General features: G+C 39.7%; 1 protein-coding gene across 1 annotated transcript in view; it reads left to right on the forward strand.

The window, feature by feature from the left end:
* Positions 1-536: 536 nt before the first annotated feature.
* LOC104409219 (multiple PDZ domain protein-like) overlaps positions 537-11,871 on the forward strand; it is a gene marked incomplete at its 3' end in the record, with an annotated part of 24,261 nt that continues 12,926 nt past the window's right edge. Inside the window, exons 1-3 of the mRNA XM_010019026.1 lie at positions 537-719; positions 9,083-9,304; positions 10,234-10,373. Of these exons, the coding sequence (XP_010017328.1) occupies positions 537-719; positions 9,083-9,304; positions 10,234-10,373 (545 nt within the window). The remainder of the gene's footprint in view (positions 720-9,082; positions 9,305-10,233; positions 10,374-11,871) is intronic.

Here is an 11,871-nt window from a genome sequence, read left to right on the forward strand (position 1 = left end):
TTCAGAAGTCAAGCTTTCTCTTTTCCTTCAGAGCTTAGTGCTTCTATAAATGTGACCCTTTTTTCTTTCTGTTATTTTTCAGGGAAATACTGTATTTGCTGCCTCTTGCCATTATTGGAATAGAAGCTGAGAAGCAGGAAACATGTTGGAAACAATTGGTAACTTTTTTTATTTGTATCACTATTATTATGGCCAAATCAAGTCTGCATAATAGATTTTGGACATTGGTGTATACTGCTGAGAGAGGTTTTGTAAAAACTATCTACTGTGCTTAGAAATACATGGTGTATTTGGGTTTTTGTTTTTGAAAACAAAAGCTGTACCATCATTTGTTCATGTGTTTAGTTTTTAGCCTACTGTTTTGATTTCATTGTTTTAATCTTTACTGTAATTTAAAAAGTTTGTATGAATGGACAAATGTTTTCTATTACGGCTGGTTTTGGCGCTACTTGTTACTTGTCTGTAGCCACAGTTCCTGTAACTGAATTTTCTTGCTTGCTTGTATGTGACTGTTGCTGAACTGCTATTGACTAGGAATGATTATTGCCATAGATATGCATCGGGCCCTCCAGGCCATGGAGCGCTTACAGGCAAAACTTCGTGATCGAGGTGACCTTGCAAACGAGGAGAAGCTGAGCTTATTAAAATCAATGCTGCAGAGTCCTCTCTTTAACCAAATTCTCAACCTTCAGACTTCTGTTCAACAACTGAGAGATCAGGTAGGAAAAGCAGCTTCCCAGGTGCAAGAGAATTGCTAAGAAGGTGCAAAAATAGCCTAAATTAAATGTCTGCTAAAGCTTCAGGGATCTGAGGATGACATACCCATTGACTTTTCTGGGCTCTATTGAGGTCCATAGTTTATGTATGTTTTTTTATATATATGCTCATGACTCGAAATGTGCATGGTAGGGAAATGATGATCCTGAGTGGGGAGTTAACATAAGGCCTTCTGTCTCTATCCTTCAAAACGAACATGTCTTGTATGATTTTTTTTTCCTACCTCTCATTCATTGCTCTTTTGTGTCTTACCCTGCTGAAATGAGATTATGTGGGGGAAGCTGCAGAATGTTGACTTCAGAAGGACATGAAGATCTGGTGGGTGGTGGGGTTTTTTTGGGTTTTTTTTTAGGAATAAAAGATCAAGAGAAACAAGAGCTCATACCTCCTTTTTCCTTGCTCAGGGGTTTAAGTAAAAGTATTATTCTTCTGCATGTCTTCAGTGAGGATGAGGAAAAAGGGCTGCAATTTGGCTAGACTGACTTCATTATTGTTTACTATAATGTAATTTCCTGGTCAGCAGAATGAAAATTTGAAGAATACAAAACATAGTTCAGAAACTGAACTAGGACTAAATTGTGTATCTGGCTTTGCAAACAGTTGTTCTTGTTGACTCCTGCAAGATGGGCAGCTCTGTGGCTGGTATGCAGAAATGCCAAAGTGGGAGGATGCAGCTCCTGCACACTGACCTTATCAACAGCATGGAGCTGCACCCAGTCTCTGACTGGGCTGCAGCTGGTGAGGAGCCCACACGATACTGACGCTACTTCAGCTGCATGGGAGAAGAGCACAGTCTGGCTCCACAGTTCCCTTTGGTGAATCATACTGGTGCTATTTTGCACAGACAAGAAATAATTTAGAATGGCGTCTATGGTGCTCTGCATGACCATGTTTGTCACATTTTGCATGTTTAGTGTGTAGAGACTAGATAACATTGGAGTGATTTAAAAAAATATAGAAAAACAAATAGCTGTTCTGAGGATTTGTTTGCTCTGCTACCTGAAAAAGAGAATTTAACAGTAACATTCAGAAATTATGTGAATTACCTGAATTTAGTGAAAAGGCAAATTAAATTTTCAGTTCCAGACATCAGCTGTAAAACTAAAGGATGCTTCTCTTTTCAAATACAGTCACCCAGATCAGTAAAATGAAGCAGCTGATACTACAGACAGGTAATTTCCGATGCATATTTTTTAAAAAGCAAATACTAATTTTACCTTCTGCCCTAAACCTACAGGTTTATCTGTGCAGAAGCTTTAGCAGACCATGCATGTTGCATGGTACATACCCAGTCTAGTTGTCAGGGTAGCTACTTCAGTATGAATTTTTTTTCTTGTTACATGTTTATATGAACACCCCCCCCACACCCCCCCCCACCAAAAAAACCCCCCAAATATATGTTTCTGGCCATTCTTAGATTTGGGTCAGCTCTTCAGAAAATATCCTGTATTTTCTCTATGGATTTTTCCCTAAAATAAAACATGAGATGTCTCTCTCTTCTGTGTTCTATTTATATGTTTATAAAGCATATTGAAAAAGGACAGAGAATAAAACCATGAAATAGGCAATCATCTTAAAGAAAAAAATAATTATTTCTTGGCATTTTCAAAGGCTTGGTTATTCAAGGATACCCTTTCGTTTTCCTTTTATGGCTGGGAAGGTGCTGTCCTCTTGAAACTCTTAAACTACACGCTGGTGAAGATTGCAAGCATATGAATAGTGACCAGGCTTTTTGGCTAAGCATGTGTGTCTGTGGAAGGAGACAAGTGTTCCCCAAGCATTTGCAGTCAGAGCTGTGTTTGAAACAAGTGGTGCTGAGCTGTGCAGTGCCTAGGTATTGCAAGCCTCTACCCACTCAAGACAAAGATGCCTAAATTTTCTGATACTTCATGTTGAGCTGCACTGACATGCATGAATGGGGGTCTGTTTCTTCTCAAGGTGAAGTGTAAGGGACAGTCTGTTAAACTGCTTCTGTATTTGTAATTAATGTATGTGTTTTTAAAGAGCTACAACACTACTGCAAAATTCTCAGGATGTCATCTCCCAAGTGTGTGGGAGGTGGGAAGTACAGGTTGAAAGAGAGGATGAGTGCAGAGAAGGAATATTGACAGTTTACTTGCTAAGTCAAGATGAGTCCCTGCAAGCATCCCAGTAGATGTAGGTCAGTAGCTGAGACGTAATTGTGGGCATGTAGTGGCCTGAATAATTTTGAGGGTGGGACATATTCCTGTCTTGAGGCACTTTGTCTGGAAGGCAGAGAGGTGATAGTGAGAGCTCCATCTTCCGTTTGTGCAGTGAGTCTGAAAAATGAGCTGGCAAATCCTGTAAACATCTGTTATGTTTTCCTAGCAAAAAATAGGATGCAGATACACAGTTTAGGCAGACAAATATTCCTTGCATTCCAGTGAGAGTTACTACCATTTTTTATGGCCTGAAATAGACTTCCTTTTGTTTTTTTTTCTCCTACAGATAGTGATCTTTTAAGCATGAAAAGAACACCTGAAGAAGTGTGTTTATGCATGCATGGAGAAGTTTTAGATTTGCTGTCCCATTTCCTTAAAGCTTCTGTGTGTTAATTAGAAATCGATTACTTTTGTTAGTTGGTATGTGCTTAACAAAAGCCTCTCTAGTTTGCATTTGTGTTACATGCAGTGGTGTGGACTGAGTGGTGTATTGCTTCATCTAGATGTACTGCAGACTTCAGCATGAAGTCTGCAGATATGATGCTTTGCTGCTTATTGGTAGGTGCTTTATACTGTTGGTTTTGTTTTTTTTTTCCTCAGACAGGAAAGCAGGATTTGTTTGCACCTCAAATCTGTCATTGTGAAGTTAAGAACTGGAGTGGGAAAAGTCTAGGGACAGCAAAGGGCTGTTTTTTCTGAGAGTTACTGTCCTAACTTCCCTAGTCACTTGGCTTGATGAGCACTAAGAAACCAGTTTTTTTCTGCCTGTTTGTATCCTTGTTCTTCGGTGAATGCTTATTTTCTCATGCTGAAGAGCAGTCTCTCATTTCAAGATAAGGGAGTGACAGAAAAGAAAACCAGAGGTTGTGATGTGTTGAACTTATCAATAATATTTTGATCTCCAGGGGTCCCTTGCAACCCCAATGATTCTGTGATTTTCTTTTGTTTATAGAATATTTTAAAGAAAATAATCAGACTCTGCTGACAGTCGTCTCCCGCTTCTTTCCTCTCTGTCTGTCCCTTGTCCACCTCCTCCTCCGCCTCCACTCCGCTCAGGGCTCTGCCTGAACAAAATACCCTTCCCTTGGCTGGGCTGCATTCCTCAGATATTTTTTTGCTTGTGAATTTGACTGCAGTTTTTGTTCACAATGCAGTAGTGAGGATGAGTGCCCCTGCAGCGCAGCGTGTATTGGGTTGCATGGGATAGCTGGGTGTCAGTGCTGGAGAGGATTTAGGGAAGAATATATGTCAGATACAAGGAAGAAGTTCTTTACTGTCAGGGTGGTGAGGCACTGGAGCGGGTTGCCCAGAGAAGTGGTAAATGCCCCATCCATGGCAGTGTTCAAGGCCAGGTTGGACAGAACCTTGGGCAACATGGTCTAGTGTGAGGTGTCCCTGCCCATGGCAGGGGGGTTGGAACTAGATAATCTTAGGGTCCTTTCCAACGCAAACCATTCTATGATTCCGTGATTCTAAGAAGTGGAGAAACTGTCTTTTCATATTGCCCGTGAGCACTTGCTTAACTCTGTGGTTTGCATAACTATAGAGGAGCCCTTTAGTTCCCATCCTGAACCCATTTCTATAACAGTGCTGCTTGCTCCTGTTGCGAAACAAAGTACTTACAGGAAATGCTAATTCAGGATTTGCTTTGCCTGCCCTGAGAAGGAGACATAAAGGATGCACACACATACCTAAAACTTTCTTCTGTTAACAGTGTGTTGATGTGGATTCCACAGTTATTTTCTCCATTTCCTCCTACATATACTATGCAGCGCTTCTTTTCAATGGTATTTCAATGTCATGCAAATCCAGTCTTCATAATAGTGGAGTTAATAATCAGTTCTGGAAAATATCTTTGAAAAAGATGAACAAATTCCACCTTCTGGTTTGGAAGGCAGAAGTAATGGGAGAAGTTGGTCAATTCCTGTATGTTCGCAGTAATGTCCTAGCTCATGTAAGTATGCAGAAGGGCTGAAATATTACACTGAGAAGGTGGGCACTATATTACCAATTTGAACACAGTTTGGTCTATGAAAACATGCAATGTAAAACTAAAATATTAATTAGCCTGGTACTACTTCAGTTTTAGCTTAGTATGAATTTTCTACCAGAGAGAAAAACATAAATCCCTAAGGAGACGGTCGTATCTTAATTAAAGAACTCTTTCAAACTTAGAGAAGAAAATGGTGATACTGGGCACATGCTCAGGTGAAATTTAACCTGCGCATCGTGGTAATCTGCTGTTGAAACATTATAAACAGTGAACAAGTAGCCGAAAGCAATCCTCTGTTAAGGAGTACTAGAATGACATACATAGAATGAAGTACAGGATAGGAACAGAGCTCCTCTACATACTGAGGGTTGTGCTATGTGGAATACTGAGTGATACAAGAAGTATTTTAGGTTCAGAGAAGGCATATAATACAATTCATCATAAGGGCAATTTGTGATATAAGCCTGTCGTGGTTCAAGCCCAGCCGGCAACTTGGAACCACGCAGCCGCTCGCTCACTCCCCCGCCTCTTCCTTCCTCCCCCCGCTCCCGGAGGGATGGGGAGGAGAATCGGAGGAATGTAACTCCCACGGGTTGAGATAACAGCACTCCAGTAACTAAGGTATAATACAAACCACTACTGCTACCAGTAATAATGATAAGAGGAATAACAAGGGAAAAGGACACAACCGCTCACCACCCGCCGACCGATACCCAGCCCGACCCGAGCAGCGATCTGCACCTTCCGGGTAACTCCCCCCAGTTTATATACTAGGCATGATGTGCTGTGGTATGGAATACCCCTTTGGCCAGTTTGGGTCAGGTGTCCTGTCTCTGCTTCCTCCTGGCTTCCCCTCCTCTCTGGCAAAGCATGAGACTGAGAAAGTCCTTGGTCGGAGTAAACATTACTTAGCAACAACTAAAACATCGGTGTTGTCAGCGTTGTTCCCAGACTAAAAGTCCAAAACACAGCACTGCACCAGCTACTAAGAAGGAGAAATAATGACTGCTGTAGCTGAACCCAGGACAAAGCCTTTTATTTTTGATGGGTAGCTCCATTTTTATCTTTTTTTCTTTGCTGTTTGTGCATACAGGGAAGTGTTTTGTTGTATATTAGCAAAAAGCAGTATTACAATGTAAACACCATTTGTATTATTCATACAATGATAAAAATCTCACATTTAGGATTACTGTGGCTTACTTGATCTACTTTATATGCTTTACATGATTTTTCCATTGTTGGAACTTGCTCCCTACACATTTTTTTGTAAAGCAGTGCTCTACATACAAGGGAAGGCTTATAGAGAGGCTTCACAGGCTAGGATTGTCTCTGTGTTAGCAGTCTGCATACCATAGGGTAACATGGAAAAAACTTAAAAGTGAAATTCATGAAGGAAGATAGAAGGAAAATAGGCAGTGGGGTGGGCATAGCAGTGGTTCATTACCTACGGTATCAGTGCCTTAAAATTTTGTTTCTGTCTTTTTTGTCTGCATGGCTTTTTCTTTATAAGGCAGAAGAGGTTCTAGGTTTCTCTACATAGTCTCAAATTTTGCTCTTAGCACTACTGTAGGAGTTTTCTTCTTTTTTCTTTTTTATCTTAGAAGATGACTGCACACTCCATTCAAAGGGGTTTTATAGGACAATGAACAATACCAGTGACCCTTCCCCTGCTGCCGTTCTGAAGAATAAAATCTCAGGAAGCTCTTCTCACATTAAAAAAGTCCCGAGACAGAGTAATGCTGTTCTTAGAAGGATACTAAATGAAATTGAAGGCATTTTATGTATTTTTCTTACAAGTTTAATTACAGTAACCAGAGTTACTAACACTCTCAGCTGTTGAGCCTTGCCTATTTAGTTTGAGGTTACCACTCCAAGGGCTGTACAAAGAGGTTATGTGAGCTTTCACTAATTTGCATTGTGCAAAATCAGTAGGTTTTGTTCATGCTGCGCTGGTGCCTGTTTAGATTAACCTTGCTGGCATTGCCTGAGCAGGTGGTGAGTTCTATAGTGAATCCTTTCACCAAGCGAGCTCTGAGGATAGTAAACTTCACCAGCAAGGGTTGTTCAGTTCTATTTTATACAATGAGCACTGCAATTTAGAACATGAATTTATATCCATGACTTAACTGACATTTGTGATATCAGACCCATATGCTATGGCCTCAGGGTGCACATGAGAAGTAGTTCAGGTTTGCATCTCATAAACTCTTAAGGCTGCTTTATCTTGCTGTGGAAATGTACAAAAAAATTAAAAAATTAAATACAAACAGTACAAGAGTGGATAATTAGAGTGGTGTTAGATATTCTTACAAATAATATTTGAACCCTGACAATTTTTTATGAGAAGGAACATGACAGCGGGGTGTATAAGAAGATTAGAAGGTGGAGGAGAACATTAATTGGCCAAGTTCAGTGATACACTTCTATACATGGAAATGTATGACATTGGGAAGGTGGAAGTATACTGACCTATTAGATGGGCTCATTCAGGTAAGAAATGCAGTATGGCATAGACTTTATTAATTTCAAGTCCATGCATATAATGTAAGGGGAAATCTTGCATTCATGGAAAGACAGAATTTGATTATGTCTCTGGTGGTGTTACATGTAGTGAACTGTGAAACAAGATTCATCTACCTGTGCCTTACAGACTTGTTGAAATGACTGTATGTGATTAAAGAAAGTACATGCATGCACATTTTAGGCATTATTATTTATTTGACATATAACCCAAGTGATTCCTCACAAATATGAACAGCTGAATGTAATTTCTGGGTGATAGAAATCACTCCATTCGAAACATCCCAGTTTTCCTCTTTCCAGTTTTTTATGGCAGAGCAAGCTAAGTCCTGTTGAGGACCCTTCTTCCCAATGCTGTCTTTTTTGGTTTTTTTTGTTTAACTTGAGGGTCTTCATAGGCACAGAAGGTGTTGAAAAAATTATGTTTGTTCTATTGTGTTTTCCTAAAGCACCCAGACGAGAAGGAATTGTGTGATGGAAAACAGTACTGCCCTTGTAAAGACTAGACTGTTGGGAGAATGATATAATAAACGTAATGGAAGTAGCATGCTGAAATAGTTGAGAATGGTGCAGCAGACATTTTAAAATACAGTTTTGAAAATTGTTGTTGCTAATTGAAATTTAAAAACAAGGCTTCAAGGAAGGGTGATCCCAGCCTTTATTGTGGCGTAGAATGCTAGAAAATTTGCGCCGTAAAGCTATGAAAAGTATTTGAGGCTGTGGTCCTAAATTGTGGTTAGTGTGCCAGGCAAATATGAAACAGATTGATGTGGACTAAAACAGTGCCTGTTGACAGTCAACAGGAAAGTGGGACAACAGCCAAATGAGGGTTCTTGGTTCACCTGAGCTTTATACCACCACTACCAGCCATTCATTAGACTGGTCAGCAGAGAGATGCTTGAAAATAGGTAATTTACTGCAGCTGGGCAAAGCAGGAGAATTATCTTGTTTTCTTTCCTGCTCTTAAAAGAAGTGTATTATCAAGACTGTCTGTGTAAAGGCACAACTATGGTTTTTAGATCAGCCTGGTGATTTTAGACTTGTTCAGTAATTTTGTATTTAATTTTAGCTCATGTAGAGGGTCACATTGGCAGCCATAGTGCATAGTCATGCAGAAACCCTGACCAGTGAAATCTGTTCTCTACATAGCTGGTGAGGTTTCTTTCTTTTTTTTTTTTTTTTTTTTTCCCTTCCCTTCAAAATACACATAGTATTTGGGTTTTTTTTTTGTTTTCTTGTAAAATAATTCATACATTTGTTTTTAAAAATACCAGGCTGTACAAAAAGCTTGTTCATACTTGTTTACCTCTACTGTTGTCTTGGAGTACTGCAAGCTGCAATGCTGATAGGAACAAAAAAATTTAGGTCAGAGTGTAGAAACTAAGTTTTGATTATTTTCGTAAATTTCTTTCATGTTTTGTGCTGATAATTCACAACTTTACATCAATTATAAATATTAATGATAATTTACCTTTTAAAAATGTCTCTTTAAAATTGCAGTTAGGATTTTGAATATTTTTAACAAGCATTTGGCCTAATATGATGCTTTTGCATAAAAAGGAGGTTACTGCTCTGTCTGTAAATCTGTGTTGTGATCAATCTTTTACAGGTGAATATTGCTCCTTCCATACATTCCAGTGGCGAATTCCCACAGCTTCTCCACCATGGTGCGAACATGGGGTCCTTGCCACATAATGAGTCATATTTGTTGGCTCAGCAGAATGGCAGCCCAGCTAATGTGCTAGAAGCATCGATGAGGTCCATTACTCCTCAGATTAATGGGAAGTCCTCCAGTGATGACTTTGAACAGCTGATCAGAAATATGTCTCAGGTAAGCATGTTGTCTGGTAACCACGAAATGCAGACCACTGATTATCTGGAAGATTAAAGTATATGTATGTTTATTTAAAAGCAGTTGAGTTATTAAGCAAAGCAGAACTCACTTGCCACATCAAAAAACAAAACAAAACTTTTAATTTGAGGAACAATTGGTAAATGAAGAAGCAGTTGGAAAGTAGCCTTAACATTGTCACTGCTGTGTTACTGTTCTTAGCTGGGCAGTGTGCCTCTCACAGATCAGCATGCCATTATCTTTCCTTGCTCATTGTAGGACTGCTGTTCTGTGCATGAGGGAGATGCTTTGTCAGAGGAAGCTCTTGTATGCATAACTAATGAAAGCTAGTTCTGTGACTTGCTTGGAAATAATGTGGAAAATTCCTTTTTGGCCTTCCTACCTGTTGTTCTGTAATCTTACTGCTTTCCTGTGGTAGGCAGAAATGGCATACAGGTTCCTTTAGTGGCTCTGAGAATGGCCAGGCATATATTCTAGCTTTTTGCTGATTAATCTGTAGTAGATCTAAATAATAGGGGAAGTCTTCTGTTGTTCACCCTGGAGAGCCTTTTGCACAGTCCTGCTTTTTCCCTTATTCTGGAATTCGGCCCTTTTTTCTAGTTCTGCTTGAGATTTGGCCTGTACTCTCTAAAATTTCATAGACATACATATCCTAGTTTAGTCACTACTAGGCCTAAACTGGGTGTATTTAGCTACTGTTTCCTGATTTCCTCTCACCAGTTGTTACATTTCTGTAGGATAGCAAGAAGTCGTAACTGAACTGAGTGTGTCTCAATTATTAGCTAGCATAGACCTGTCCAGCAGCAGCTGTCAAATTACAAACTAATTTCCAAGTTGTTTATCACATTCATTAATACTGCTTTTCAACATTTTTAACATTTGTACCTTTTTCTTACTTTACGGAACAGGGCCGTCTTGTTGAGACCATTGAGCTTACTAAACCTTTAAGTGGTGGTCTGGGCTTCAGTGTTGTGGGACTCAAGAGTGAAAACAGGGGTGAACTGGGAATATTTGTGCAAGAAATCCAGGAAGGCAGCGTGGCACATAGGTAAGATTACTACTGGAATATTTTACTGTACAAAGTGTTAACATGACACTACAATTTCTTTGTGTTATTGCTGTTGTTTTGTGGTACAAGGACATGTTTCTCTTATGCTCTTAAGGTATATATCATAGCAGATTTAATATTACTACTTACATCTCCAATTTATGTAACTTCGGAACAGGGCAATATATTATCTGTTCAGAGTTTCTGAGAACTACAGATGTAGTTCCTTTATGGTTTTTGTATAGGTTCTCATTTCCAAGAGGAAAAAAGGGGAAATTACTGTTCAGTGTTACGGGTTTTAAAGCTGAAATAAAAATTTTGCCATCCTTGAATGTACTGAGAAACAACTTGGTGTGAAAAGACAGGTTGTAACTCAAGGGATTGTTTGTTAGGTAGGGGTCCCACTCAGCAGTTGTGAAACCCAGCTTTTAAGCCAAGCAAGTCCTGACCTAAAGTTGTTGGACTCTTAAAAAGAGATATTCAGTTTATGTTAACCAGAAAGTCAGCAATAATAATAACTTGCAGCAAGTATACTGTAGATGTTAATCCTGATTCCACAAGTAGTGTTCAGAGAAACGGATTTCTGTTGTAAGAACAGCCCAAAGGAGCAAACAAATTCAGTGGTGAGTGGTGGCAGGAGCACTGATTCACTGCAGTGTGTGTGGATTTGCTGATCAGGATCTTGACCAGACCTGCTTTGTAGTATACTCCACGTTCGTCGGGGCAGCTGAGTGATCTCAGCACTATTTCTCACTGTGCTGTAGGGAGAAAATTTCTGCTTATTTGTGGTCTGAACACTTCCTTTTAGGAGAGGGCAGAACATGGTCTACAGAATTAATTCAGTTATGAAAAGTAGCATGCTGTATGTCATTACAGTATTTTTTAACCTGCCTGAATTCCACTTTTCTTATTCTGTGGAGCTGAGACCTATCTTTAGTGCCTGATTCACTGGCAAGAAGAGAAATATTCAACAACTGTTAACAGAGCTCATAAATCAGAAAGGCCCTGGCAGAAATAAGCCTTTGAGAGCGCTCTGAAAAACAGTTCAAATTCACAAGAGAAATATTACAGACTGAAGCTAAGCAGTGTTTTTCGTGAAAGCTGTTCGTACGTTGGCTTCTACGCTGTAGGTGCTCACAAAAACTGGCATAATAGGGATCCTTGGTTTTGTTGCTGCCCTTTGTTTTCAAAGCATTGCCACTTTCGGATGTTGAAGACAACAGTTTTTGTTGGTTCATTGCAAAAGCAGTAGAAGCCATGGAGGAAACAGAGGGTAACTCTTCTGTTCAGGCTTTATACACTTCCTTTGAAGTAGGTCTGGGGAAGGGCTCAGTATGTAATTTTACAGTAGTGCTTCCTTTGTCAGAAAGTGATGAGATTTTTTTGAATTTGTTCAGGGCTTCCCTCCTCCCCACCTTTAAAAGGGATCTTTTTTTATCATTTTCTTTCCGTTCCTCTCTCTGCCTCCCCTTTTTTTTCCCCTTTCTCACCCCCCCCC

The sequence above is a fragment of the Nestor notabilis genome, unplaced genomic scaffold (genome assembly GCF_000696875.1).
Source record: "Nestor notabilis isolate BGI_N333 unplaced genomic scaffold, ASM69687v1 scaffold11237, whole genome shotgun sequence".
Classification (NCBI taxonomy): Eukaryota; Metazoa; Chordata; class Aves; order Psittaciformes; family Psittacidae; genus Nestor; species Nestor notabilis.